The 27,978-nt window shown below is 38.7% G+C and overlaps 2 protein-coding genes across 3 annotated transcripts in view; one reads left to right on the top strand and one right to left on the bottom strand.

Moving 5' to 3' along the window:
* The window catches only part of LOC129771559 (recQ-mediated genome instability protein 1-like), a 73,547-nt gene extending 65,670 nt beyond the window's left edge, over positions 1 to 7,877 (top strand). Inside the window, exon 5 of the mRNA XM_055775308.1 lies at positions 7,766 to 7,877. Coding sequence (XP_055631283.1) covers positions 7,766 to 7,821 — 56 coding nt within the window. The 3' untranslated portion in view covers positions 7,822 to 7,877. The remainder of the gene's footprint in view (positions 1 to 7,765) is intronic.
* Positions 491 to 27,978, bottom strand: LOC129771562 (ADP-ribosylation factor 1). Of its 2 annotated transcripts, none has more exons than XM_055775313.1 (5): positions 27,503 to 27,978; positions 13,956 to 14,425; positions 13,782 to 13,891; positions 13,592 to 13,717; positions 491 to 2,178 (listed from the first exon to the last, which is right to left on the bottom strand). In XM_055775313.1, exons 2-5 carry the CDS (start codon positions 14,101 to 14,103, stop codon positions 2,014 to 2,016), a joined length of 549 nt encoding a protein of 182 aa, XP_055631288.1. In that variant the 5' UTR covers positions 14,104 to 14,425; positions 27,503 to 27,978; the 3' UTR covers positions 491 to 2,013. The 2 variants fall into 2 exon arrangements, with proteins under 2 accessions (XP_055631288.1, XP_055631287.1); XM_055775312.1 differs by lacking the exon at positions 27,503 to 27,978 and adding an exon at positions 23,777 to 24,248.

Here is a 27,978-nt window from a genome sequence, read left to right as displayed (position 1 = left end):
GGATTCCCCATCTGTGGCCTGGGGCCATGGCAAGCGGACATCCTCGTCAAACCAGGGGAAAAAATGCTCAAATGCGTAGAAATTCTCGTGACGAAATCTGTTTTTGTTTTATTGTTTTATTGTTAATTGCTTGTCCGTATGTGCATGTAAAATGGATAGTAAGCGCACTTTGCGGCGTGGTTTCGGCCGTTTTTACTGAGACGAACCAGCCCAGGAGGCTGAAAGTCTCAAAAATAAAGAATTAAAAAAAAATGTTTAATCAAAATACGATATTCCTCTTTTTACATTTTCTACACGAAGGCTCAGATTGTGACACTCAAACAACTGTAGTATGTGAACAAATAAAAGAAATGTCATGAAATTTTACACATAAGCTAGTGACAGATGAACTTCTCGAATTGAATATTGTTAATTTATTAGCGGCGCCGTCTGTTGAAAAATCCCGCAACAAGCAATATGTTTCTTTTTGAGAAAGTGTACTCCACAAATGTTCTCGTCTATATATAGTGTTTTATTCATCTTAATTAAACGTAACTGTTACACTTGTAGCTGTTTCTTTATTCTTCCTTAAACTGATTCTGAATGAATGTTTGCGGATGTCACTTCCGGATATCTTTTTACCTCTGTTATACTGTTTTGTTTTTCTTTCATTTGTCAACATAGTAGCGTCTTTTATTGGTTTCTGCTTCTGTCATTGGCTGGTGGTTTTATTGCAATGTAAAATCCTGATGTTCCATTTTCTTGTTCTGTATTTCCATTGGGCATCATTCCTTTGCATTTCAAACCATCTGATAATGATGTTGTGATATCAACTTATATCGTCCTGTGTCACTTTCTAGTTGCACATCCATCATGTGTAGTGTATGTGTGTGTGATTCGGTGTTCATGTTAAATCGAGTTATAAAGAAAAATCCAAAGCCATAATCATCCAGACGCTTCTTGCTCAAAGTGTCGGCTCGCAATCAAATCGAAACAAAACAAAAAAAAATCTATCTCCTTCCATCTTCCCCTAAAGTCCTTATCCGTATGCGAATGTATGTTTTCTCCTTTTGACAACCGCCTTCAACGCGCTATCATAAATCGAGTGTACTAAAATAAGGAGCAATAGATAATAAATAAAAACTACTTCAGTTAATTTTAATATATGTTCAAAGATTATTCCTGAATAATAAGCGAAACAAATCGATTCTTTTGCACAATGAAAAATTTCTCGCTAAACTATATTTTGCAGCCTTTTGTTCTTCATCCAGCAAAACTGCGAAATATCTCTTAGAACCGTAGTTGCTCTACAGCTTCGAGCAGAAGTGGACAGAACAAAAATGGAAACGAAAAAGTCGATCGTAGCAAGAGATACGGAGAAAAAAAATTAGCTAGACCAAAATAATGCCTCTTTGCTTCTCGCAACACAAGAGAGTAGTACAGGCTTGTGGCGTCCGAAGCGATGTAGCGCACAATCAATAAGAAGCACATATTCCGGTTTTCATTTTCTCCTCTGGCCACTTTATTTCAGCTCTTTTGTAACCTTATTTCTTCTTGCACAGCTTAGCTTATGTTTATCTTCACATGCTAAATTATTTAATACGCTTCAGCTTCTGTTTTTTTTTTGCTTTTTTCTGTGTGTTTTCCTTTATTTTCAATCATTATATTACTTTATATTATTTCTGTTCAAATTTTAATATAATCATCCACACACACGTCACCTGGCTGGCTCTGCTTATTAGTGTTTTTATGTTTCTTATTTTCATTAAGAGGGAGTCGGTATTTCTGTGTTTGTTTTGTTTTTATTCATTCTTTCTTTTGTTTTTGTTGCTGCTACTTTGTTGTTGGTTTTCCCTATCTTGTGTGTTCTTATCAACGGAGCTTCTTCTGTTTCTCATATCTCTTTCGCTCTTGCTCTTAGTAGTAGTAGTATGTATCTCGATCTCGCTCGCTCGCATTGCTCGTCCACGTCCGTCGTCGCTTCTTCTGCTGAGGCTGTTGCATCTTCTTACTCTTCCCACAGTTCTGCATATCTTAACGGTTAGCGTTCTTGAGCTGGTTGGACAGCCAGTCTAGGCCCTCGTACAAACCGTCGCCGCTTGTTGCACAGGTCGCCTGAATGTACCAGTTGCGGTTTCTCAGCGAGTGCAGTCCCAGCTTGTCGGTGATTTCTGCTGCGTTCATTGCATTTGGTAAGTCCTGGGGAGTGGAGGAGGAAAAAATTGGAACGTTAAGTTATTTTGTGTTGATTCATTACACTTATTGAAGTGGTGTTGCCGATACAAGACATGACCCAGCATGTAAATTAATTTTTCGGTTGAATTTCAATTTTCTTCTTCACATTTAAATTTTTCCACTCTGAAGTTCAGTTTGGATACATGAGTACATTATTCTCAGCTAGAATGGTTTTGTGCATTTGTTTGAAGCAAATCGTGACGACTCCAAGAATGTTTTGAAGTGTCCATTGGATTTACATCTGATTCCCAGATTTATCGCACATTTTTATAATCGACTTTGTTGTTCCTTCCGAATACAATTATACGATTGAGCTCAATCGAAATTTCGATCAACATTAAATTTAACAGGAGGTCATTTCATAGATTAATAATCAATGCACACAGGTCCATTTCTCACGCAAGTCGGATATTCCATCCGAGTTGCGTGGTAAGTTTGTTTTTATTACAGTTTAGCAAAAAAAAATTGCCGGATTGCCAACTAGACACTGTCCTGAAGGCGGAAAAAAATCTTTTTTCTCATTGATGAATTATACATGTTTGCCCTGGATGGCTGTCCTTAATGTGTCCAGTTACGATTAATGCGCTAAAAATAAATTATAATAATCAAATATCAAATTTGTAGCGCAACGCGCATTTGAAAAACAAAATAATGCCAGAAGGAGGAAACCACAATTAGCTAGATGCTTCCCATTTTACCCTTTTTTGTGGGAAGCATGTTTTGATAACACCCAAGGCGAGAGCGCTGTAAGGGGCACTCGAGAGATGATAAAAACGGTTGTGTTTAGGTCTCACCCTTTATCGCACATGGAATGAGCCCGAAGGGCAGAGATAGAATAGTACAAAGAAACAAAATATTTACTTAGGATCCCACGTTGGTGGCGCAGTGGAGGATAAGAACAGGAAAATATAGATAGGGATTCCTTTGCTGGCAATCGATATCGAGCAGATAGTTATGTCGTAAAATGTAGCAAATAGACAGGCAGATAACCGATGCGAGGCCGCTCTCGTTATCTGAGTAGAAAAGGGAGATCTTTTCTCTCTCTTTTAATTTTAAGCTATAGTAAGAATTCGTGTATATAGTCCGGATTCAAACTCAATGAGTTAGTTCAAATCCTCAGTTCAATTTAGTTAAACAAACCAAAAGGATTATGATAGCAAGGAAATAAACAGTTCAATTTTGGAAGCAACCAGGAGGTATTTAGTTTCAAAGTCAAGTTAACCATCAGGATCAAGTCAGCCGAGTCCAGCCTGCCGAACCCAACCAGCCGAGTCCAAAATCCGCAACGCCAGAACTCCTAACAGGGAAGGAGTCCTGATAACACTGATAGAAATAACAGAGCAAATCCCAAACCGAAAAGCAGACCACTTACTTCACTCGGACGGACCATTCCGGATTCTGGAGCCGTCGGATTCCGAAGGGTTAGTGGTTGCCCTAGTCGGGATTTGCTGAAGTCTAGGGGCTTAGCCCTTAAGGCATGATTTTGAAAAGTAACAAAAATCCAGGGAAATAAACTGCAACGCGTTTCACATAAACCGAGTGAAAACTGTCGGTGCACCTGTCGCCGATTCGATTCGATCGAACGATAATAGAGCACAATAATTCGGTTTTCTGCTGTGTTTAATTTAATAATTAAATTAGCGGTTTTTACCGATGTGATGAATCGAAGTCAAGTGCACATTTCGGCTACTTTCCGACACGGTTAATCTTCAGAATATTTTAGTTTTAACTGCATCCCATCAGGGCTTCAACAGTCACTAAAGCTGTCAATTGTTAATTGATACCCTTTTATATCCAGTACAGCGCTCCCAGAGGGTGGTTCTGGAATCTTTGACATCAAGAAACAAAGGTTTCTTTTCTTGGAATCCTGTGCAAAATTTAGCGTTAGTGTTTCATAATATTGACTTTTGAAACCCGGCATATAGTAGGGCACAAGAATCTCAAAGGTGCTGAAAATGAGCCTTTTTTCAAGAAAGTTTATCTGTTTGTCGGAAGGTTCAATCGAAGTGCCAAAATGGTAAAGTGGACTAAAACTGTGTCAGAACGTCAAAGCGAATCCAGAACTCTCGGACGTGAATGTTGCCAACAAACTATCTGTGTTTTTGGTATCTGCAACTGTGGCCGGAAGCCTTCGATATGAAAAAAATGTATTGCAGTTCATGAGATCCCACCGAAATATCTTCCTGTTTTGGCCGGATTTGGCGAGATGCACCACAATATGCGCAACTGTGGTATCGCAATAACGGACTGGACGTCAGAAAAAAAGAGATGAAGCCCGCAAACTGCTCAGAATACCACATAATCAAAATGCATTGGATTATCATCAAAAAAGGAAAAAAAAAGAATCCGTTGAGGTTGACCAGCAGTTTGGACAAAACGTTATTTTGTTCGTTATTTTACGTTCGAATAACCCATTTTGGGCCTTTAACCCTTTAACGGAACGTGAGAACTAGGCATGTAATCAACGCAAACTGCAATACAACGACATGTTTACGTGCTAAAATACACAAAACCTTTTTCTTTAATACACAAAACAATAAAAACATTGAAAAATTGGGGGCAGTATAGTTGCCATTGCCCGGATAACGCAAAATGTTGGTGGCAATATAGTTACCACATGCCCGTCTAACGCAAAACACTTGATGGTAAAAATGATTTTTTTATATTTGAATTTTTTATGTTAGTCTCAACAAAAACAACTAATAAAACTCATGATCAGACTCAGCAAGTCTTAAACAGTTCATTTGCATTGGAAACTTCAACAAATTGACTGTTTTTCAATGACAATGACGTTTTGCTCTTGCTGCACTAAATTGGGAGTTGTTAACACGAAAATGGCTCCAAAATGAATAGTTTTTTTGTTTTTTCCCACTCGAAAAAAAGTCAGGCATGTTGCTATATATCAGACTATTTACCAGATAAGGCTAGAAGTGATAAGTTATTGTTAAAAAAGAAAAAAAGAATAAAATCGTTGGTAGCAATAAAGTTGCCACTACCCGTTAACTCTTTGAGGCACAGAATTTTAGAAAATAAAAATGCCCATGTTGCACAGAAATTTTATATCAATCAGAATTGAAAAAAATTGGTGTGTTGTCATATGATGATAAACTTTGGAAACACAATCGAATATATTTCTAACATTTTCTAATGGTGTTGCCAACTATTTTAAATAAGAAGGTTTCGAAACAAAATTTATGACCACACAGCTATTTTAATATTTCTAGGTGGCACAAAAAATGTCCCACCATGCGTTATTACGCATCAAAAAGGTGGGACATGTTCGATACCACCGTGCCCCAAAGGGTTAAAGGGTTAAACTACAATAAACACAGAACATTTTCTTCTAATAATGTTTTATTCTAAATTAGACAGATTCTGAGATATATCCGATTGAAAGTGTACCGATTTTTAGTTTGCAGGGCTTTATCAATGTAATCTTCTTCTTTCTTTGTTTTTAAGAGGCTTTAAACTTTGCAGTTCATTCGCCTCTATATCAATGTAATTTCATCTGCGATGTGTTTGAAAAAGGATTTTCAAATTTTTCTAAGCAATGAAAACATCAACGTCAGAAATCAGACATCTGCCCAGGTCGGAATCAAATGTTCATACGGAAGTTCCTAACATGCAAGTAGTGACTTCGGGAGAAAATAGAATTTCTGGCAAACAGAAACGGAAAATCAATGCTCACACCTGTTGAGATTGGTGATATCCCACCAAAAATTCATTCACAATTAATGCGATATATGTAAAAAAATACTATGAAATAAACAAAATTTTGACAACTTAAAAAAACCTGTCTCCTATTTTCTATCTAAGTATCTTATCATCAAGGTCAATACAGTTTGTCTTGAAGACTCAACACAGCTAACGATTCTCCCGCATACTCAAAGTGTTTCGTTTCCAAATCCGGATCCTTTGTTTTGAGTTTTTCATCCGAATGAGATCCCTCATCATCATGAGAAAATAATAAACCTGCTAACTTCCGGGAAAGAAGAGCCATCCGACGTTAGACTCGGTTGAATGCACTGTCTATAACATCTGTAGCAACGAATATTGCTTCAAGATTCAATTGATTAATTGAAGATATCTATTACCTTTTCAAAACGAGAGTTCTCGTTTGGTCCTCCATCCACATTAATTATGATTACTGGCTTGATTATTTCTTGATACCGAATAACATCGAATTCAGGCAGCTCGCACATCCTTTTAAAATCGAGCACAAAAAAAAATGCGTCCGAAAAATAGTGCCTCCCTGAATAAACTGCAAAGTACATTGGACCACTGTATTCAACAGCTTCAACACAACCAAGGTGCCCTAGCATACGTTTAGCATCAATGGCAAAATCATGATCCGGTAGATCAAAACTATATTCGAGATGCATTAATCAGTGCCTGCTTACTGACTACTGTGAAGCCCATTACAACACGTGTTTTATCACCACCTTGGCTCAGGAAACGCACTTAATTCGGTTGCAGAATGGAAGTTAGCTGCTCAAGCATATACAGCATACAGCGCACGAATTTATTTAGGAATAAAAATGGAATTTTGTTACGTAACGATCAGGGCTACACATATACCTCCCCCCCCTCCCTCCTATGTCACATCAAGTAACGCAACCTCACCACAACATATAAATACGACCGTCTCGTTCCAAAGTATTCCCGTCTGAAATCCGATTATTTACACGCTCTGATTTCTTCAAAAAGAAACTTAGAAAATCATCTTGAATCGGCTAAATTTCTCCCGATTTGCACTGTGTTCACGCGTTTTCTAGAGCTTTGAATATTGAACAGCGTTAACGTTCCCTGTGGAATTTTTGCCGTCTCAACGTATGCATTAACTAGCGTCATTTCTTAATATTCAGTTGAGATTTCTTAAGCCAAATAACACTCCTTGAATGTATTCCGAGGGGCAAGCTCTAGAATACGCGTGACCACAATGACGCAAGCAGAGCTCTGCATAGTCAAAGTCAACTGAGGATAGTCAGCTGACTATCTGACTGACTATATCCGTATTCAGTTAGTAATTACTGTTGGCTTCTTCACGCAGTCTCTCCGCCAAAACGACGAAACAGCCAGTCGGGCGTTTAGTCACTATCTCCCTCTACCGTCTCGACTAAATCATTTAATTCTTTCCAGTCAAATTGTCCTCATTGTATTTTAAAGTGACTTCCCCCAAAACGAATTCGTTCCTCTCTTTCTCTCCCATGTACGTGTGCATGCACTGGAGAAATAGTTTAGTAAAAGCAGCTACTAAATCTTTAGTAGCCAAAACATTGGTAAAATATACAAATGTTTTGTAAATATTACCAAAATTGCGTAAAAGCGATGTCAGACGCAATGAACGTTCCTACCAGAGATTCGTAGATTTTACTTCATACCAAAAGTAACTTTGTTTTTTTGTCATACCTAACATCTGTGATGTGCGCACTTTGCAAATCGCCATTTCTATTTTGGAGATGAAGCGATTCGGAGGTAAGTATTTTTGTGACGTTTCATTACATATATACATATTTAATATTATTAACATATGTATTTCTTTTCTTCATAGAGACACGAGAGAACAAAATGCGGATGAAACGTGCTGGTGCTACCGGCACTCCCTAAATAATGCTAACTAGAGCGATGCAGCAGGAAGATGAACGGGAACTTTCCTCGTGTACGCTGCTCATAGAATAAGTTATATATTATTATTATAATGTATTCTAAGTATGTGGAGTTAAATGTAACCAAATAGAATTTTTTAAATTAAAAATAATTATTAAAAAACATTTCTATTATCCCTGATGATTATCTCTCACAAATGAGAAGCAAAATTTTCACTGATATTGCACCAATGTTGGACCAACAAATCGTAGTTTGTTTGATGTTTGTCCCTACCATTTTTCTTTCGTAATATGTACCAATGATTAGTAGGGTAGAAAATGACTAGAGAATTGGTAACATGTACCAAAAAATTCGTCGTATTTACTAACTATTCATCTCAGTGTGCATCGATGTTTGAGTTCAACGTGGTTTGACATACGCTACAGGTGAGTTAGATTCTTTTGTATCGTACACGAAAATTACTCACACGTATAAAATAGCGTGCAGTGTGTGTGCGCGCTATTCTGCACACTATTTACTAATACTAACGCGAGGACCTTTATAGTATACTTGATAAATGTCTAAGTTCGTTGGTTCCTCGATGGGTAGACAATAAACCGTCCATTGATGGGGTAACATCTTTTTTGCATCAGAAATCATGTTTTCGTTTTAAAATAACCACTGACTGGACTAGTTCACCAGTCATCCTCGCTAGTCAACGCTAGTCAATTAATTTTCTAGTCAAGTCACTTCTTGTTGCCGGCGACTGCCGAAGCAGTTCTAGTCGAAGCGAAGCTACTGAGAGTAGAGTCGGTCCTTATTTTTCACCTTCGAAGATTTCGGACCCTGGACGCAAGTAATACCTACGTTGAGGAGGCAAAAGTTTCACTGGGAACGTTAGTGCCATCCAAGAAGAAATCGACATTAAACGTATTCATCATTTGAACAGCGAACAATCCTAACAATTCCAGTAAAAAGTCTTCATGTTCACATGCCTATTACATCTGCACTGCTTCGGAGACGGACATGAACTTTATCCAGTATCCAGAGTTCGTCGGGAGATTCGATCAGAACGCGATGAATGGGAGGCGTAGAGAAAACTAAGCTAAGCTAAGGAATAACAGAGCAAGTGATATCTCGAGACAAAGATAATACAAAAACTTCCAGAAGATTAACAGTACTACACGATCTGGTCGTCCATTACGCCGAGACGATCATATAGTCCCATATAGCGCCCCAGGATCCCAAAGTTGCAGCATTCCCACAGTGCAGTGAAGATTATGAACAAGTATATTCTTCCACTGCACTTGGTTGAGTGCTTCAACCAGGTGCTGCGTGATCCACAAAACTTTCCTGAATTCGCCATCCGTAGCATTACCTTTTTCCTCCCAAAAGACAGCAACACATTTAACCCATAATACTACAGATCGACAACGTGCCTATCTAGTCTGTACAATATACCATAGACGCAGCCGTAATCGAACAAGCGCTTTGCAACCAACGGAGCCTGAACAACTAAAGGAAGGCTTATGACTCCATACATCACTCGTTTCTCGTCCGGGTATTGGAGCTCTAAAAAAATGATCCCACCGTCGTGAGGTCCCTGCAGTATGCGATGAGGCAGTGGAGCACGTCTCATCAACGTCTAGGAGTAGCTATCCGGGTTGCCAAAGAAAGTGCCGCTGTGTCCATCTGCTGAAAGGAGAATTCACAGAATCCGGAAGCTACGAGGTCTACGACGGCGAATTTATCAGGGATATAGTTCATGGCGACTCTTATATTAGGCTGTCAAAAAAGCCCTGCGGTATTTCCGCGAGGTGTCGTACGTGTCGCACAACGATGGTTTCAACGTTTTCGTTCTGGTGTAGAGGTCGTCGAAGATGCGCCACGCTCCGGAAGGCCTGTCGTCGAAAATTGCGACAAAATCGCTGGATTAGTCGAGAAAGACCGGCATAGTAGCAGCCGTAGCATCGGCCAAGAGCTGGGGATAAGTCATCAAACCGTTATTAACCATTTGAAGAAGCTTGGATTCACAAAGAAGCTCAATGTATGGGTGCCACACACGTTGACGCAAAAAAACATCTTTGACCGTATCGACGCATGTGAATCGCTGCTGAATCGCAACAAAATCGACCCGTTTCTGGAGCGGATGGTGACTGGCGATGAAAAATGGGTCACTTACGACAACGTGAAGCGCAAACGGTCGTGGTCGAAGCCCGCTGAAGCGGCTCAGACGGTGGCCAAGCCCTCATTAACGGCCAGGAAGGTTCTGCTGTGTGTTTGGTGGGATTGTCAAGGAATAATCTATTATGAGCTGCTTCCCTATGGCCAAACGCTCAATTCGAACCTGTACTGCCAACAACTGGACCGCTTGAAGGTAGCACTCATGAAGAAGAGGCCATCTTTGATAAACAGAGGCCGCATTGTCTTCCATCAGGACAACGCCAGGCCACACACTTCTTTGGTGACGCGCCAGAAGCTCCGGGAGCTCGGATGAGAGGTTCTTTTGCATCCGCCGTATAGTCCGGACCTTGCACCAAGTGACTACCACCTGTTTTTGTCCATGGCGAACGAGCTAGGTAGTCAGAAGTTAGCCACAAAAGAGGCATGTGAAAATTGGCTATCCGAGTTTTTTGCCAATAAGGAAGCGAGCTTCTATAACAGGGGTATTATGAAGTTGGCATCTCGTTGGGAACAAGTCATCGAACAAAACGGCGCATATTTGACTAAAAACAGATGATTGTAACTAATTTTATGAACAAATGAAAATTCAAAAAAAATACCGCAGGACTTTTTTGACAGCCTCATATATATCGTAGGTTCCGACAGCTCTCCGGAACTCGCCACCGGGAGTTGAGAGTCAAGTAAACTGTGTCTTAAAGATTTTCCTGATCGTGGGCAACGAACAAGGTACGCGTGATTAACACATTCGCAGTTCCCCTGCTGACCTTTAGTTTTAGAGTAGTCAAACGGAGCAGAAATGACCTAAAAGACCTTGAGAGGAGGATGAGGAAAGCATTCAGCGGCCGGAATGCATCATCCTCAATCGGCATTGGAGAGAGTAACACTACCACGCAAAAAGGTGGACTTGGAATTGTCGACATATCTTCACTCTATCAACCAAGTACGACAACGGCGCGAGTACTTCGCGGAACGCCCCAACCAAAACGTGCTATACCGGGCTGTCTGCGTCGCTGACAGAGGAAACAGCGCTCCGAACTTGGTGCAAACGGAGTACCAACTCAACTGCAATCTGCAGATAGTGGAGGATAATAAAGCAGCTTGGAAGCAGAAGGCAGTCTATGGTGCCAACCCCCATCAACTGGAGCGGCCACACATTGGCAAGGTCGCGTCTAATCTGTGGCAATCGCGTAATGAACTCTCTTCAGTAGTAGAAGCCGACATGATCCAGGACAGGATACTGCCGACAAGAAACTGCAAGCGATATGTTTGGCATCAATACGTTGATGACAATTGCCGGATGTACATAGACAACTGGCGCTACAATGTGATCTATTGGAAGACAAAGTACCCAACCAATTGTACCTGCCTGCACCTGTCCTGGAAAATGACCATTTCAAGCTGTACTTGGATCACACTGTTCTGACCGATCTCTCGATCCATCACAACCGTCCAGATATAATGGTTTACAACAAAAACGACGTGTCATCATCATCGATGTCGCTATTCCACTGAACCACAATCTGAGAAGGCCCACGGTCGCAAAATTTGCAATTGGCCGTGGAACTCAAGGAACTGCGGGGGCTAAGGGAGGCCTCAAGAATTGCCCCAGTCATTCTCTCTGGAACTGGAATTGTCCCGAAGACTCTTCTGGAAGGGCAGAAGGTGTTAAACATGGAGAAGGAATTGGCCGGCATCCAAATGTTGGTCATCCTATTAAGGATGGTATTAACCTGCGCGATTGTCCGACGATTCCTTAATTAGGACTAAAAAGCACGATCATGCAGATACGTGCAATATACAATTCTCCCAAAAAAGTGGTTTTATGTTTTTGTGCGGATTTTTTTCTACGATTTTTTTGTGCGGTGTATAAAAAGAAGCATATTTGACAAAGTTATCGTCCATTTAGTTTTTTTGCGATGTTTTATATGCATTTCAGTGCGAAAAAAGAAATTTGCGTCTAAATTATCACTTCTCAAATCATTCTCATCCTTCCATCAAATGTTCTAAGTTGCACATAATATGATTTCTAATAGCAACAAGTTTCGACATGCAACTAAAAGCATAAAACAGCCACGCGCAATCGAAAAGGCTAACTGTCCCATTGCAAACCAGGGAAACAAAAGGAAATCGAACGATTACGGGAGAATTTTTTCAAAAAGGCCTGGTTTAGATAGTTTACCATCAACACGACTGAACAGTTAGAAGTACAACGAAGTACTTCAGAATTATTTACTGCTGTTTTTGCATGAAAAAAACAATGTGCTAATTGGGCAATTTGGCATCAATTCATAAAATATGGAAAGTTATGGCATGGTTCAATGAATAGGGGCTCCAGATTCTGGACTGGTCAGCTTATTTAACAAATCAAAACCCTGTCAGGAACTTATGGGGAATGATTAGACGAATAGTAGATGCAGCTTACAAGCAATATGAGTCATTTGAAGAGCTTGAACGGGCAGTATCCTCTGCGTAGAACGAGATATATACTACAACATGGTCGTAACCAAATCGAATGGGTTTTTTGAACTGATTGAGAACTAAAGATGACCTACGTATTAAAAACATATCGTAATTCATGTTGAATTGACGTTAATTTTGTAAATGTGTGAGTTTTTCCATCTGGTTCTATAGTTATAAAACACTGGAATTTTAGTTTTTTGAAGGTTTCTCGCCTGAACACTACAATAAAGTTGAAATGGCCAGTCTTATAAATGAAGATAGTTATTGTATTCTACACTATATACTTCAATTCAACCGACTTTATACATATCTCTGGAAACTCAGAAAAAAAAGAGTGGTTCTATAGTAGTGAAACGCAGTGTATAATCGACTCCGCCTATAATAATAAAAAAAACCACTTCAAACCCGACCGGAAGACAAACCTTAGGGTCATCAATTGACCAGTTTCACGAGTCATTATAAAATAATTTCAACACGCATCAATAAACAGTGATGGAAATCGAGCGTCTTTCCGTCCATATACGTTCTGCTGTTTGCAACAAGAAACATCGGATTCTTCGTGCTATTATTGACATAATAATGGAAGCCTCGTTTCAACTGTTCCAACTGGAAACGCTGAAAAGGCGACAGTGTGTAGTTTACCATACATATCGAACAGGATTCACACCGCTGAAACAGCTGAAAATGCTGAGGAGCTTAAATCAAATATTCGCAGGTGATAAAAAACTGAACCACGAGAAAGAGTGTGATTTATAGATCTAGACAAAAGTGAAAAATGTTTTTATGTTAACAAACATTTCCATCACTACCTTCAATACGAGGACAATTCTTAATACGCGTATAACATAATATTGGTCATGATAACACATAAAGCGTGTTCGCATTCGTCATCAATCATCCTTATCATCGCATATTATATACAGCACAAAGGGAACACCACGCGCCGCTAAAATTCCAGATCCGAAATTCAAATGTGCCGATGAAAATTGCTCGCAAGCATTGAGAGCATTGAAACTTAATAGGAAGTAGCCCGCAAGTTGACTTATCGCCCACAGATTGTTGTTAATTGGTCTCGGTTCGAATGAGTGAAACTATTTACCATCGCACTCCACTAATCATCAAGCTTGGACTGCTCATAATGACTCACCTGCTTGTTAGCGAATATAAGTAGAACGGCATCCCTAAGCTCATCTTCTGCCAGCATTCGCATCAGTTCCTCGCGGGCTTCACCGATACGTTCCCGATCGTTACTGTCCACGACGAAGATGAGTCCCTACAAATGAAGTATGATAGTATTTTAACAGGTTATTCAACAACCCCATGAGTGTGCAGCCTACTTGTGTGTTCTGGAAGTAATGCCTCCACAGTGGCCGGATCTTGTCCTGACCGCCCACATCCCATACTGTAAAACTAATGTTTTTGTATTCTACAGTTTCGACGTTGAAACCTGGAAAAAGCAAACTCTCATCAATAAGCTATACCTCATCCACATCACAGCTTTGAAAACTCACCGATGGTAGGAATCGTTGTAACAATTTCTCCTAATTTTAGTTTATACAGAATTGTGGTTTTACCAGCGGCATCTAATCCTACCATCAATATTCTCATCTCCTTCTTGCCGAACAAGCCTTTGAACAGATTCGCAAAAACGTTCCCCATTGTGGTTGTCTGGTGGGTGTTGCGCTCTTATGTTCCGCTGTCTTCTGTTTTGGAGGTGATTTATGCACTCACGCACACACGGACACTCACGTACACACACAAGCGCGCGCGCTTTCTGCTACTATTTATCAACGAAGTGTAAAAACCTAACCTGAAGAGAATCGTCGCTCGGGGAATGAGCCGGATGGACACTTTAGGTCTGTTTTGATTGGGAACTATGCTCTGCTCTATGCAGTAGGGAAAATATCGCGATGACGTGTAATGCTCGCGCGCAGTAGTTGTTGTGATCTCTCCTCAAATAACTCAGTATTCAGTATTGAATCTGGAAAGAACAAGAGAATGTTAACATTAGTAAAAGAGTTTATCGGTTCGACAGGTACAATTTTGAAATCCGGATTTTTGGCGTTACGTAATTTGTACATCACGCAAAACGATCGAAGTAGGGGGGAATGATAAAATCGAACTCGATCGAAATATCACTTTCAAACGAAATAGAAATCCGTCGGAATACAGAATAGGGCTGCATATGTCTCTATTAAAATACCCTGCATATAACAATAGATTCGTTTACAGAAAAAAAGATCAACGTTTGCTCTGTCCGGCACAGTGTCAACTCAAAAGATTTTACCTCCTATCTCTAAGTAGACAAAAGAACAGACAAGATTTTTACCATCATAGATTTTCCTAGGATCTGCCAACGCCGAGGAACTATAAATCGTCAGTGAATTGACCAAAACTTCTTATCGTATGGGACTCATCGAATTTTAATGGAGTGCAGGGAGAAATTGACCGTCGTTTTCAAGAACACACCCTACCTTACACCGACGGTTCCAAAAGCGAAGATACTGTTAGAACAGGCCTTTTATGAACCATATCAAATATGCAATCCGAAGCTACCCAAATTCGAGATTTTTCTTCTTAATTTTGAAAGGTCCATTCACGTCCACAAGAATGAGTTTGTTCAAATATAGGGGAGCCGCGGGTAAGACGGAAATTGGGGGTATAATGGACAGGTGGTTGAATTGTATAGTTGCATTATGAACTTCAAATTTCTGTTGATGGGAATCCCTTCTACATGCTATTCTATAATATTTAAACCATCATATGACAATGAATACTGATCAAAAGTGGAATATAGAAACAAAAACCGAAAATCGAACATGATTCCGCGTGTGGATGTAACTTTTGCGGCTTCGATATGAAGCATTTTGAGTGGTTTAATTGCAAAATTGAATTCACTGATGGTTATATTTCGGTTTGTGAGTTGACAGAGAAGCGATATTAGGTATGTACGGAGAAGTAAATTCATTCGTAAGTGATAAATTTAAATTATTAAAATAATTGCACTAGGGGGGGTTGAATGGACAGTCACATCCATAATCACATCCAATGCATGATGGAAAGTGAAGGGAAGAATATTGAACTCTTTTTTATATTGCTTTCTCTTTTTGTTCTATTTCAGTTACTGGACGCACAAACACTGAGAGAGAGTGAAATTATTCCTCTCGCGAGCGATAAACATCTACGCTTCGTATATTATGAACCTGTCCATATCCCCCCCACTACATGTCCATTATACCCGCACCGATAAAAATATTCTACTTTTCGGCTTGTTTTATTTTCAGTAAAAAACATGAAAAAAAAACATTTTTATAAAATATTGGCCAGTTATTTCGAAAACCAGTATATTGAACTGTAAGAAACTGCTTTTAAATTTTTGAAAACATGAGTTTCCAAAGATACAATTGAAGTGTTCCTCAACATGTCCGTCTTACCCCCATCTCCCCTATGATTCCCAGGCCTTCTTTAAAAGCTGCAAGTTGATCTATGATGCTTTAGAACGTCCCAAGAACATTGACGTCAAGTAACAATTTACAAATTCCTCTTCTTCATCCCAAAATCTGACATTCAAATTCAACTGCAGCCTCTTTGCAGTTTTGTTAAGAAGAAAGAGAAAGAAAAAGAAAAAGAATTGAGGGAATTGATTGAAGCTGAACTGCAGCTGCTGATGCCAAATGCTAGTGAAAACAGTGCAATGACATAACCAAATCGCCTGGCAAGTTACCATTATTCCACATAAGAAACAAATAGCAATTCTAATCATGGTGTCGACTCAAAATTCGAAAATAAATTCCCTGATATTCCCTGATTTTCCAATAATTTTTCAACAACATTCCAGATGTAAATCCTAAAACATTCAGTTAGCTTAAACAATGAAATTTCAGACCATCTGTTGATATCTTCCAATAAATGAATTTGATTTTAATTGAGTTAAACGACGACTGAGAAGTGTCGTAAAAAAGATTAAAAAATTGATTTACAAATACAGTTCAAAGTTAACTATAACACTAGTACAGAATGAATCATTTTAATTTTTATTCGGATCATAAACATAAACATAGGACTCTTTCAAAAGGCAGGGAATATGATCACTTTGTGTTATTACACCTTACGTATGAGGGTGAGATTTTTTTGTTTTGTTTATTCAATTTCGGCTTTCATTGTCTTTGTTCTTGTCTGATCTCTATGCTTGGTGAGTCAGTAGTTGTTGATTCCATGTTCGCGTCCATATGGGTTGTCATGACATTGTCTCCAAGTGTGTCACTGTTGCATTCAGCGATGTCATGTTGTCCTTGGATTTACCTACGGAGAGCAGCGGTTAAGTACGTGTTCCACTGTTTTATGGACTCCACCAGTTGATCAGACCCAGCGAAGTAGTCTGCCTTTTCATTCCAGAGGATACCGAAGAAACACGAAGTGGTCAATTCACCATTCGCTCCATGACCTCGCAACAGATCAGTTATAACGGGGGATGGTTTTCTGATGAGTATTCGGATTTGTCTGTTTTTTTTTTTAAATTGGGACAACCAGGCTTTGAAACCATTCTTGAGGGAAGTCATGATCGGTCCAGATCCTGTTAAATTTCAGCAATTTTGTTTTATCTGCTGTGGTAAGCTTCACGAGAAGTGGATATTCTATCTCGTCCGGTCCAGCTGAATTGCCCATGGGGACAGAAGAAGTTGCGTTGGGATCATAATCACGAATTTTGTATCGTTGTATAACGTCTACCGTAACTTGGCTACTGCGAGTTGGTCGTAAATAGTCCCTTTCAATCCCTCTTTCCAGAGAAAGCATTTACAAGCCGTCACAACTCGGTCGAGGTGAATCACGCCGTCACAACTCGGCCGTCGATGAATTCTCAGCAGCTGACAGCTTTCGAGCTACGTATTTTGTCTCCGCATTCATTTTAGACCGTGCGGTAGGCTTGTTCTCATTTTGTCTGGATGCCCAGCGGATAGTCGCCTTCCTTTTCGATTTTGCCAGGTGTAGAACTGCTTCTTGCTATGGAGGTGAGAGCTGCTTTGAAGAGACTTTCTGAGTACACAATAGACGAATTTCATGCCAACTCGGCTTAAGAGTTGGCAGCACTATCTCAGGTAGCAGGGAAACGTTGTGGGTGTAAAGACATGGGTCATTTAACACGTTGAGCTCCGATTTTTCCTTGCTGTGCTTTCCATTCGACCCGCATCAAGAGCATTTGCACAATATCAGTATCGCTTCTAGCTCCCAAAAGTACTTATTATACAAATAGAAAATAGTCAGAAATTCGACTAGAAAGTATTCACATTTTGTAAAACATCCGAAAACAAACCGTATATATTTTTATATTCTTTTTTTGTATCTGTCAGTCCCAATCAGTCAGCGGTCAAAGGATGAAATGAAATTGTTCAAATTTTCATAAAAAAAATACCAAAATTAAAAAAAAATTCGCTGAAAAAAAATTATTTAAAAAATTAAAATTCATTTTTCTCAAAAACGTATTTTTTTAAATTAAAAAAAAATAAATTAATAGCCCTTATAAATTCCATCAAGTCGTTCATACATCGAAAGATGAGCGCATTAAAATGGAAAAAAGTTTCTCTGACAACTTTTTCATATTTTCTTTGAACAGATTACAACTAATCCTTGCTTTGTTATAGTATATTCGACAATGTTTTAGATCTTATTTAAATACTAGTTGTACCCTGCCACACTTTGCTGTGGCACATTGTGGTTGCATGGCTGAGTTGAATTTTTCATTTGTTTGTGTTGTAACAACAATCCTAGATGTGTTTGGTTGTTTTATACATTGTATCATAGTTTGAGCTCAATCGGTTCCGTACTTTTCAAGTTTTTGACGCGTACACAAGCGAACAGAACATTTTTATATATATAGAGATAGAGATAGATGAGGGAAATCGATCAATTTTAAATCACTTCGAAGCACAATTTCAGTTCACGATTTTGTCAAACATGTGGAAAAAAAAGATGTTTGCACCACATAGAACACATATTCATTACTGAATAGTCGATTTTCATTAGAAGCTCAATTTTAGAAACGCACTCTGGTCAGATATAAAATCATTTTTCTTCAAATTTCCCAATTTTTTATGTCGTAACAAAGCTCCTTGAAGTGGATTGTATATTGTATCCAGCTTTGAGCTCAATCGGTTCCGTACTTTTCGAGTTTTTGACGCGTACACAAACGAACAGAACATTTTTATATATATATATAGAGATGAACTTTGGTTGAAGACGTTAGCTTTCTATCTGTTTAAGTTTCTGGAGTTTAAGCCATTTTTTATGAATAATTTATGTAAGAATTTTAAACATTTCTCGGTTCTTCTTCATGTTTAATGTAATCAATGACGATATAGCATTTTTATTTACCAATCTACATGTACTTCATCTACCATTCCATTCTGTTATGTGTCACACTGATATTAATTAATCATTTTCAATTAGACATTTTCACAGATGAGCCTCTGCTGGAAAGCTAATTTAGTTTTTTGATCGTTATATTCCGTTTGGAAGTTATACACATATGAAACCATTTGGAGTTTTCGAGAGTCAAAACAACATATGTCTGAACAATGAAAAGAATTACAAAAAAAAACAATTGTTCCGAACAATTACAGTCCTACGTCAAACTTTCTTCCGTGCCCCTAGGATCAGACCCTTCAACTTTTTTTGAGTTGTGGTTAGGCGCTGCTTTGGATTTGTTTTCCTCATGCTTAGTTTCGCCAAATCGTAAGCTTATTTTGAAGTTGTTGTTAACAAGTTGACGCATTGAAGCTTCTCGACTTGATTATATTTTATAATCAACTGCGAAACACTTACCAAGCAATCACAGTAACCTGGTAACGATGATGAAAACTGATGAAGCACGAGAGAAATTTGAATATTGATGAAGGGGTAAATTCTATGTTATCACGCTAAGCAAACGTCAAACACAAACGATAATGGGTGGATTTTGGATTTTGGATGAATTTTTTTCCTACTATGTAATAATTCAAATGTAATTCTTAAATGAAGTGAGAGTGAAACCAAGGGATTACTCTAAAGAAGCAATTGTGATATTAATTTAATGGTTTTATCATCAGTGCATCAAGCATTTCAAGATATGATTAGACTATTTTTGAGAAAATTTGTCGAATCACATGTTTATACCGATAAACCAGCACAGATTCAAGCCCTAGAGGACAACCTCATCGGTCAGACACCAACCGATTTACTCGAAAAAGTAACTCAAACTTGGACTTCAAGTATGGGTCACCTCAAACGTAGTCGTAGTCGTAGTCAACATTTACATAAAATAAATTTACAAAATAAATGCAACGAATAATTTTAACCCCCCAATAACAATTTAATTTTTTGTTAAACGATTTTAGTGTTTATAAATTAAAACCCTGAATTCACTCTTTATCTTCTTTGAGTGGTTTTTTCCCGCACGGAGTCGAAATTTCCTTGTTGCACATTGGAACCCTATAAACTAAGAACATAGATGCACTTAAAATTTGATCTATGTACATGAGATTCGAGAAACAATCGTCGGATCAGAAAAATTTCATCCGATTCGAACCAGCCATTTCTAGCAAATATGTATGGTCTTCTAATTTCATATTTTTGCAAAGAGACAGCGCCAAAAAAAAAGTAATCTGTCTCGCGTATTCTGCCATACACATCGATCAATCAAGGGCCAATCCAGTCACTGAAGGAAAATCTCTCCCACTAATAGTTGGAATGAAATTCGAGCGCCTTCTGCGATTGTCTTAAATCCTGTATGATTGAACGTGCTGTCATTCGATTCCCCGATAACATCCCGAATGATATCCACCATTCTGGAGATCACGTTCCACTTTGTACAATGAAAAAATGTTTTACACGCAACATATTTGTGTGCAAATTCTCGCGTTTGCCACTTTATTTGCATGTTTCTAAATAGCAAAAAGTTAGTGGGACATGTAAATCGCCAAAATTTCTACATAAATGTTACAAATTAAACATTAATAGTAATTTTTCAAAGAAAAACATGAAAAAGTTGTTGTTCGATAAACTTTTTCGATTTGTGGGTGACCTGTTGGAAATTGTATGGGCTATTCATGTCTATTTTCAAGATTTAAAAAAAACATGTTTTCGAGAAAAATAAATTTTAGTTTTCAATTTTTTTTAAATGAATTTTTTTTCAAAAATTTGTTTAATATTTTTTGAAGAAAACCTAAAAAGTTTCCTACTTTCATTCTTTAACCAAAATTAACGTTTAATTTATTTTTATGTAAAGATTTTCGCGATTTGAATGCTCTGCTAACTTCCGGTCCGACCGACCATTAGCGAGCGTCGGACGGCATACATTTGCCCGGTTAAATTTTGCACTGAAATATAAATGATCTATTTCAAAGCAAAACTTAACCGAGCAAACGTATGCTCGCTAAAGGTAGGTTTAGAGTTCCCGTGAACGTGCACGCGGACAAACACTTTTTTTGTTAATAATTCATCAGTCCATATATAAAACGCGAGGAAAACATCTTGAAACGATAGGAAGAAACATTTTCTAGTTGAAAAACATGTTTAAACACAATTCATATTGATAAAAGTGGATTAATTCAATATTTCACAACGATTCTGAATTTTCACCGTGGAATCGAGATGTTGGTGAACTCACCATAGTTCACCGACTTCGGTGAACGTGAACGTGGAAATAGTGGTGAATATAGACGTCAAAATGTTTCCTCGTTCTTGTTCACGTTCGAATGTCCCAAGGCATTCTGAGAATTATTTCACCGTGAACTGTAAAAGGATATGTTTAGCAATTCTCAAGTTTGATATGGATGCTATTTCATTTAATCAGATCTCTGCACGGGTTGAAAAACTTCGTTGCTTCGATTTGATTCGTGAACAACTGTATATTTTATCCGAATTACTTTATTGAAGCTCAATGTTTATATACTTCACGTTCACTGCCGAACTTTTAATATGAACGTGAACGTGAACGAAAACGTTCTATTCACCACGATTTTTTGAGTTGTTTGTTCGCAATATAGTTCACCGTGAAATGATCATACTATTCCACCACCTGTTCAAGTTCACGTTCACGGGAACTCTAAACCAGGCTTAACGCTCGGTCTGACCTAACTCAAGGATCGTCTCCTATGTTTTAAACTAACCGGGCAATCGATGGAACACAGGTTTGTTTGCGAAAGGTCGCCGCTTCCGACAGCAGGTCGGCGGCCGACTCGGATTGCGTCACCTCGGCGGCTAAGGGCCGCCTCTGTTCCTTATCCTCGATTGATTACATTACGTTGACCTCAGAATAAATTTAATTAAGAAAAACCAATTCATAATGAAAATTGCGCTAATACCCCAAATACGCATTTTCGTAGCACTAAAAAATGACAAAACACTGCATACAACAAGGTAACAACAACACAAATATTATTTGAATGCCAGTGCAAACAATAAAAATTATATCTATTGTATTTCGGCTATGGTGACGCTAATACGAAAGTACCGAATCAGGATTAGTCGTATATTTTCAAAGAAACATGGAAAAAGTCGTTAGAAAAACTTTTCTTACAGGCAACAGCAATATTACAGAGAAGTCAACTTTCGATCTGTGACACCGTGCGCGAGTATGAGTTATAATTTTTCGCGCGAGTACAGGAGGGTTGAATGTAAATTGATCATAACTGAAGTTGGATTGAATAGTAATAGCAAGGCTGACACTATCTTCAACGAATTCTATTGTTGAGTTCCTGAGCTGTAGTATCGGTTTTAGCATGATGTTGGTTTGAGAGTTGTTCATGGATAAGGCATTGGTTTTATTGAAACTCAATACATACAAGCCTATTCATGTTCCAGCGTGCGTGTAATCTATGGAAGTCTTCGTTCATTTTCTTTAAACTCACATGAGTTGCCCCAATCATGTAAAAGATGTAAAGCCTCTAGAACCTGATTCCTTGAGTTACGCGAATTCGAGTGACTACATGGATAAATCAGCTTCTTCTTCTTCAATGGCACTAACGTTCCTAGAGGAACTTCGCCGTCTCAACGTAGTATTACTTGCGTCATTTTTATTAGTACTTAGTTGAGATTTCTATGCCAAATAACATGCCTTGAATGCATTCTGAGTGGCAAGCTCTAGAATACGCGTGATCACAGTGCAAGTCGGAGGAAATTTCTTTGACGAAAAATTCCCCCGACCAGAACGGGAATCGAACCCGAACACCCGGCATGTTAGTTATGACGCTAACCACTCGGCCAAGGGAGCACAAGTCAGCTACAATTGTTGAATTTGAGGCCGAGAATCTTGATTCACTTGAATGGAGCCTTCAGTGTGCTCTGAAGGTCCAACATCTCACCAATTGTGTGGATCAGAGAAAATAAGAACGCATTAGGAGCGCTCTGTCGGATTGTAATTACCGTATAAACTTGCTGTTTGTCTTTTACGATGCGTTTAATGATCACACGGTAATCTATTTTTATTCTTCCAATACTTCAGATTTTTTTTTTAAATAAAAAATCATTTTGCGTAAACAAGTAAATTAAACAAAACAACAACAAAAACTCCATATGTTATATTCTCAATAAAAAACGCAACGTTTTCAATCCATAATGAAAAAACCTCTGAAGATCAAAACATTAACTATTATTCTTTATCTCTTTATTCCAATCTATCACAGAACCTGACAATACGATAAATAATAATAATCAAACAACGCCCTGAGATTATTTCCTGCACATGAAAACGCAGCTCATTTGCTCGACCCAATAGGAACCCGCATGGCAGCACTGTCTGGAGCCGCCGTTTCTCATTGCTCATCACACTGTATGTAGTAAATGATGACGAGTCTTTTGCCCCGATTTCCATTCCGCTTCGTGGTGAGGAAAAAAACATGATTCAGCAGCAGCAGTAGCGGCGACGACGACGGAAGCAAATACACACCATTGCATAACCTAGCCTAATTCAGCAACTATTTGATAGAACTCTACTGTGTGCTTCGTGATCCAAAACGAAGGGAAAAAAACCTGTCACCAACAAAAAAAAAAGTGTAAACTATGCGTGGTAGACTTTCTTCCGTGCCACCCAGTCAGTGAAACCACCCACTCTTTCTCCGTGACACTGATACTACTTGGTTTGCTCGATATTCGGCTGAACGTTCATTTTCACGTTAGTGGAGAAATACACAGGCATAATCAATATTCACGAGTATTGCGAGGTTTTTCCAGCCGAATTCTTCTCTCGCTAATGTAGAACGAAAACGGTATCTTGTCACAGGATAACGTTTTTTCCCTTAGGAGATTATCTGCACTATATCCAGTTTTTCACATCGTTTCACGGTATATCCTCACTTACACTGTTTTTCTTTTTCTTCCGAAGGAAACGTACTGTTCTGCTGGATGAAACCTTCGCCTGATTCATTCACGTCGCACGCCGCAAGCAGGTTTCCTAGCCACTGGAGAGCTTATTACGGCCAATACCAATCAACTACTCTACTACTTGGTATCCTGTGGCAGGAGGTTTCCCACGAACAAGCCGAACCGAATCCGAAATTAACTCAAATCGCATCAAGATCCAGAGGTACCGAAATGTGAACGCACGGAACGACGGTCTTCACACGTTAAGATGGCGGCGAAATTCTCCTCCGAATCAGTTTTTTCTTCCTTTCCTGCTGCTGTTGCTGGCTACTGACTCTGCGAAACTCTCTGTGCTCTGCTAGTTCTCGCTTCGTTGGGGCAGTGCTCCACGGCGACGACGTCGAATTGTGCAATCCGTTTCACTCTAACCCACGACCAAGCAGCCGAGGTGTGGTTGGATGTCTCGCTCCCTACTGCGCTGCAACACTGCCACGTCCTCCCTGCCAAAAAACAGCTTGTGATTTTGGACTATTTCGCCCCAGTACTAAAAAATTAGATGGCGTTTCGTCGCGTTTGACAGCACTGTCAATGCAGGGGTGCTTCGAACGATAGGCTGCGTGCTGATGATGTTTATGGTGATATCCGTGAGCGCGTTTAGTTGCCCAGAAAAGTGGAATTGCACATGAAATTCGAAAACAAAAAATAAATGCATAGCGACAAATTAAGTTTCATCACCGACCTCATCTGTCAATTACCAACCATTTAACTTAATCTCGCGATCATTACCACACTGTATGTGGTGTAATCTTACGGTAATTAAAGACTATAATTCTGCAAATAAAAGTACTACCACTTCTCACTTATCACAAAAAAATTGTTATTTTTTCTAAAATTGTGAAAGTAACACGTTCAAATCAAAAGTCGCGTAACTTTTGAAAAAGGTCCGATATGCCAAATGTAAACAAATCGCGTTACTGGATGCACACCATTAGTTTTAAATCATTCAATGTATTGCAAAAAACAATCGTTCAAGTATCTATCCTCTTCAACTTTTTATATCTAATACAAAAAAATGTCCAATCTACAGAATTTAGATTTAATTGAATAATGCCTTCGAAAATTTCACGTTGTTTTCATTAGTACATTTGATCAATTTGCCCCCGGATGACGGTATTATTTTTAATAAGTGTTACTACAAATCGAGTTCAACTTTTTTAACATCTCAATTTTCTAGGTTTTCAAGGCAAAGCATCTCGTGCGACGTTTTAACGCGCTAAAACACATACAGTATCGTTTTAGAGCGCCGAAAAAACACTGAACAAAAAAATTCCGACTTCATGAAGCATTTCCCGACTTTTTCCCGCATTTCCCGAATGGGTGGCAACCCTGCAATCGGAAGCTCATGACGTGGCACAATCTAGTAAGAAAAGCCATGTTCTGGCTAAAAATTTAAAAAATGACCGCTATGAGGAGCTCCAAATTGAAATTTACAAAATATCTAATCGACTACTCCAGGTGGAGCAGGATAGTTGAAGTAGCCCGAGTTAGGAGAGCTCATCCATGGATCGAGTGTATTGGCGAAACATTGCAAAGATCTTATCTCTTGATAGTATGTAGAGTTATTGTAAACGAAAAAAATATACAATTATCCCCTTTTTAGGTAAATTATGTTTACCTTACCTTATTTCAGGAGCTTCAAAATATTAGGTTGGGGAAAAAGAAATTCATTATTTTTGCGTGAAAACCATAACTTTATTTAACATGTTTCAGATTGTCCGATTTGTGTCAAATAGGCACCGCTTTGTTGTATAATTTGTTGTCATTTTAAAGGTAGGTTCATTATGCCTCTCTCACAAAAGTCTTGGTCCTTATTGAGTTCTTTTTGAGATTGAGCTTAGGTAGAATGTACGTAGTTGCACTCCGTGATTGACCTTAAACAGCGAATTGCACAAAGAACACACTGAATGACGCTTGGGAGTAGCAAACCATTCTCATTGTGCAAGTTTCGGTGATTCGCTCACAGAAGTCTTGATCCTTATTGGCGAAAAAGTCTAGTAATCGATAATGACAATATTGAACCCAATTTCTCATCACTCAGGAAGTTTTGCGACGCGAGGAGAAGGTGGTAATTCCTCAGTGCAGGCTCCGAATTGTATAGTGCATGCAATAAAAGTTCCCAACCAATCTCTCAGAGTTCCTGGCGAGTCATTACAAACGTATGTGGTCTTGCGTTGTCTTGATAAAATACAACAGCTCTTCTGTTGGTCAATTCTGGTCGTATTCAATCAATCGCTAGCTTCAAACCGTCCAGTTGCTGACAGTAGAGAGCTGAATTTAATATTTGGTCATAAGGAAGCAACTCATAATAAATTATTCTTTTTCCACAAAATACACAGTAAAACTTTTCTGATCATTAGTCTTAGTTCTACCACCGTTTGACCTGATTCACTACGCTTTGACCACGTTCGTTTTCGCACAATTCTATCGTATATGGCCCATTTCTCATCCCGTCACCATTCGTTCAAAAAATGGGTTGATTTCATTCCGATTAGACAAATGGAAATTCGATCCATCATGTTTTTGGTGTTTATTGATGTGACACCAAAACATCGAGCTTCTTTTTGAATCCAGCTTTGCACAAATGTTTTATAACCGTTTTATTGTCGATTTTCAGCTCCTGAGCGATGCTACGACTGCTAGCATGCCGATCAACTTCAACTATTGCTGTGGTTTTACCGACATTTTCTACCGAAAAAATAATGAATTTATTTTCCACCAACCTAATAAAATTGGTTTTGGAAGTTCGAAATTTTCGAAACATGATTGGAAGTATCCTTCCTTCTCTACAAATATAGCTCTAGTCACTCTGAATCGTGAAATGAGCTTTATTTCAATAGGGGTTTGATTAAATAAAAAGGTCAGTCAGCTACCAAAAAGCTCAACGTCGGCCCCTAGGGACTGACGCTGGGCTCAACGTGTTAATTGTCGATAATAAATAGGAAGAAGCTGAGATCTTTATTGACAATTTCTATATCCAATAATTACTTGACGCAATAAACCAGTTCTTTCTAGTTTTCGAAGAAACATTTTCCAAATGATTTTCGATGTTTTTGTCTTTTATTTTATGTGAAGTTCAGTTATGGGCTTTTTGAACCATTTCAAAGCTTGCATGTTTTCTAGGACAGTTTCAACATTTAAAATTGTTGTTAATTGTGATAAAAAAAATCACTCAATGTCAAGTCTTTTACTATTCTTCTTATATATGTGTCTTGCCTTTTGAAGATGGGATTGCGGTATTATAATCACGTTTGTTAAACCCCCTGAATGACGCTTTAGTACCTCCTTTTTTGAAAATGCCGAGTTTTAGCGTAGTCTTTTGAACATTTAGCAACTTTGGGACCTTTACAGTTTAGATGGTCGTTTCAGGACCACCCTTCACTACATATAAACTGCACTTTCAAATAAGAATACCCAATGCTCGGTGAAGTTTAACAGGACGCAGCCATATATCATTGCACAAGATTTTTATGAACTGGTTTTTCATTATTTTGCGTATATTCCAGCATCTTCCTTTGAGCTTGATCCATTAATAGATCATCCATCTAGCCATACTAAATAGAAACTAGAAACGGAACATAAATACAAATACTTGTTTTTTTCAAACTACCATATTGCACAGCGGCCATTGAAACTAATGGGAAAGAATATGTAGTAAACTACTCACCAAAATTTTACAATCCACAACTACCGTGCAGGTAATCAAACCAGCTCCAATCAATCTTCGTTACATACAGAAACTCCGTGAAACAATGAACAAATAATCTTCCGTACGAAAATTCGTCCACCACTCGCACCCTTTTCCAGCGAATCCGCACTAAGCACTTGCTACACAAAATGACGTGTGTGAACGTCTCCTCCCGGATCAGCACGATCTTCCGACTGCTGAAAAGGTCCTGTTTTATCCGCTACTTTATAGCTACGCACGAACTTATCTGCCCCTCACTAAATCACGATTGGTAAATGGGAATGACAAAGCTGTGGAAAATCACACCGACCAAACGAAGGTGATGACGACGGTACAAGCGAATATTGACAAGTAGACAACTTTCCTGACGGCGATTATCTCGTCCGTGTGTAGCGAACGATGAGAGGCGATTTTGAAACCTTCTTTTTGTGTAGTTTCTGCACCAACCAACGCAG

Source organism: Toxorhynchites rutilus, chromosome 2 (assembly GCF_029784135.1).
Source record: "Toxorhynchites rutilus septentrionalis strain SRP chromosome 2, ASM2978413v1, whole genome shotgun sequence".
Classification (NCBI taxonomy): domain Eukaryota; kingdom Metazoa; phylum Arthropoda; class Insecta; order Diptera; family Culicidae; genus Toxorhynchites; species Toxorhynchites rutilus.
The sequence above is the reverse complement of the archived record's forward strand: the minus strand, read 5'-3'. Positions and strand labels throughout refer to the sequence as shown.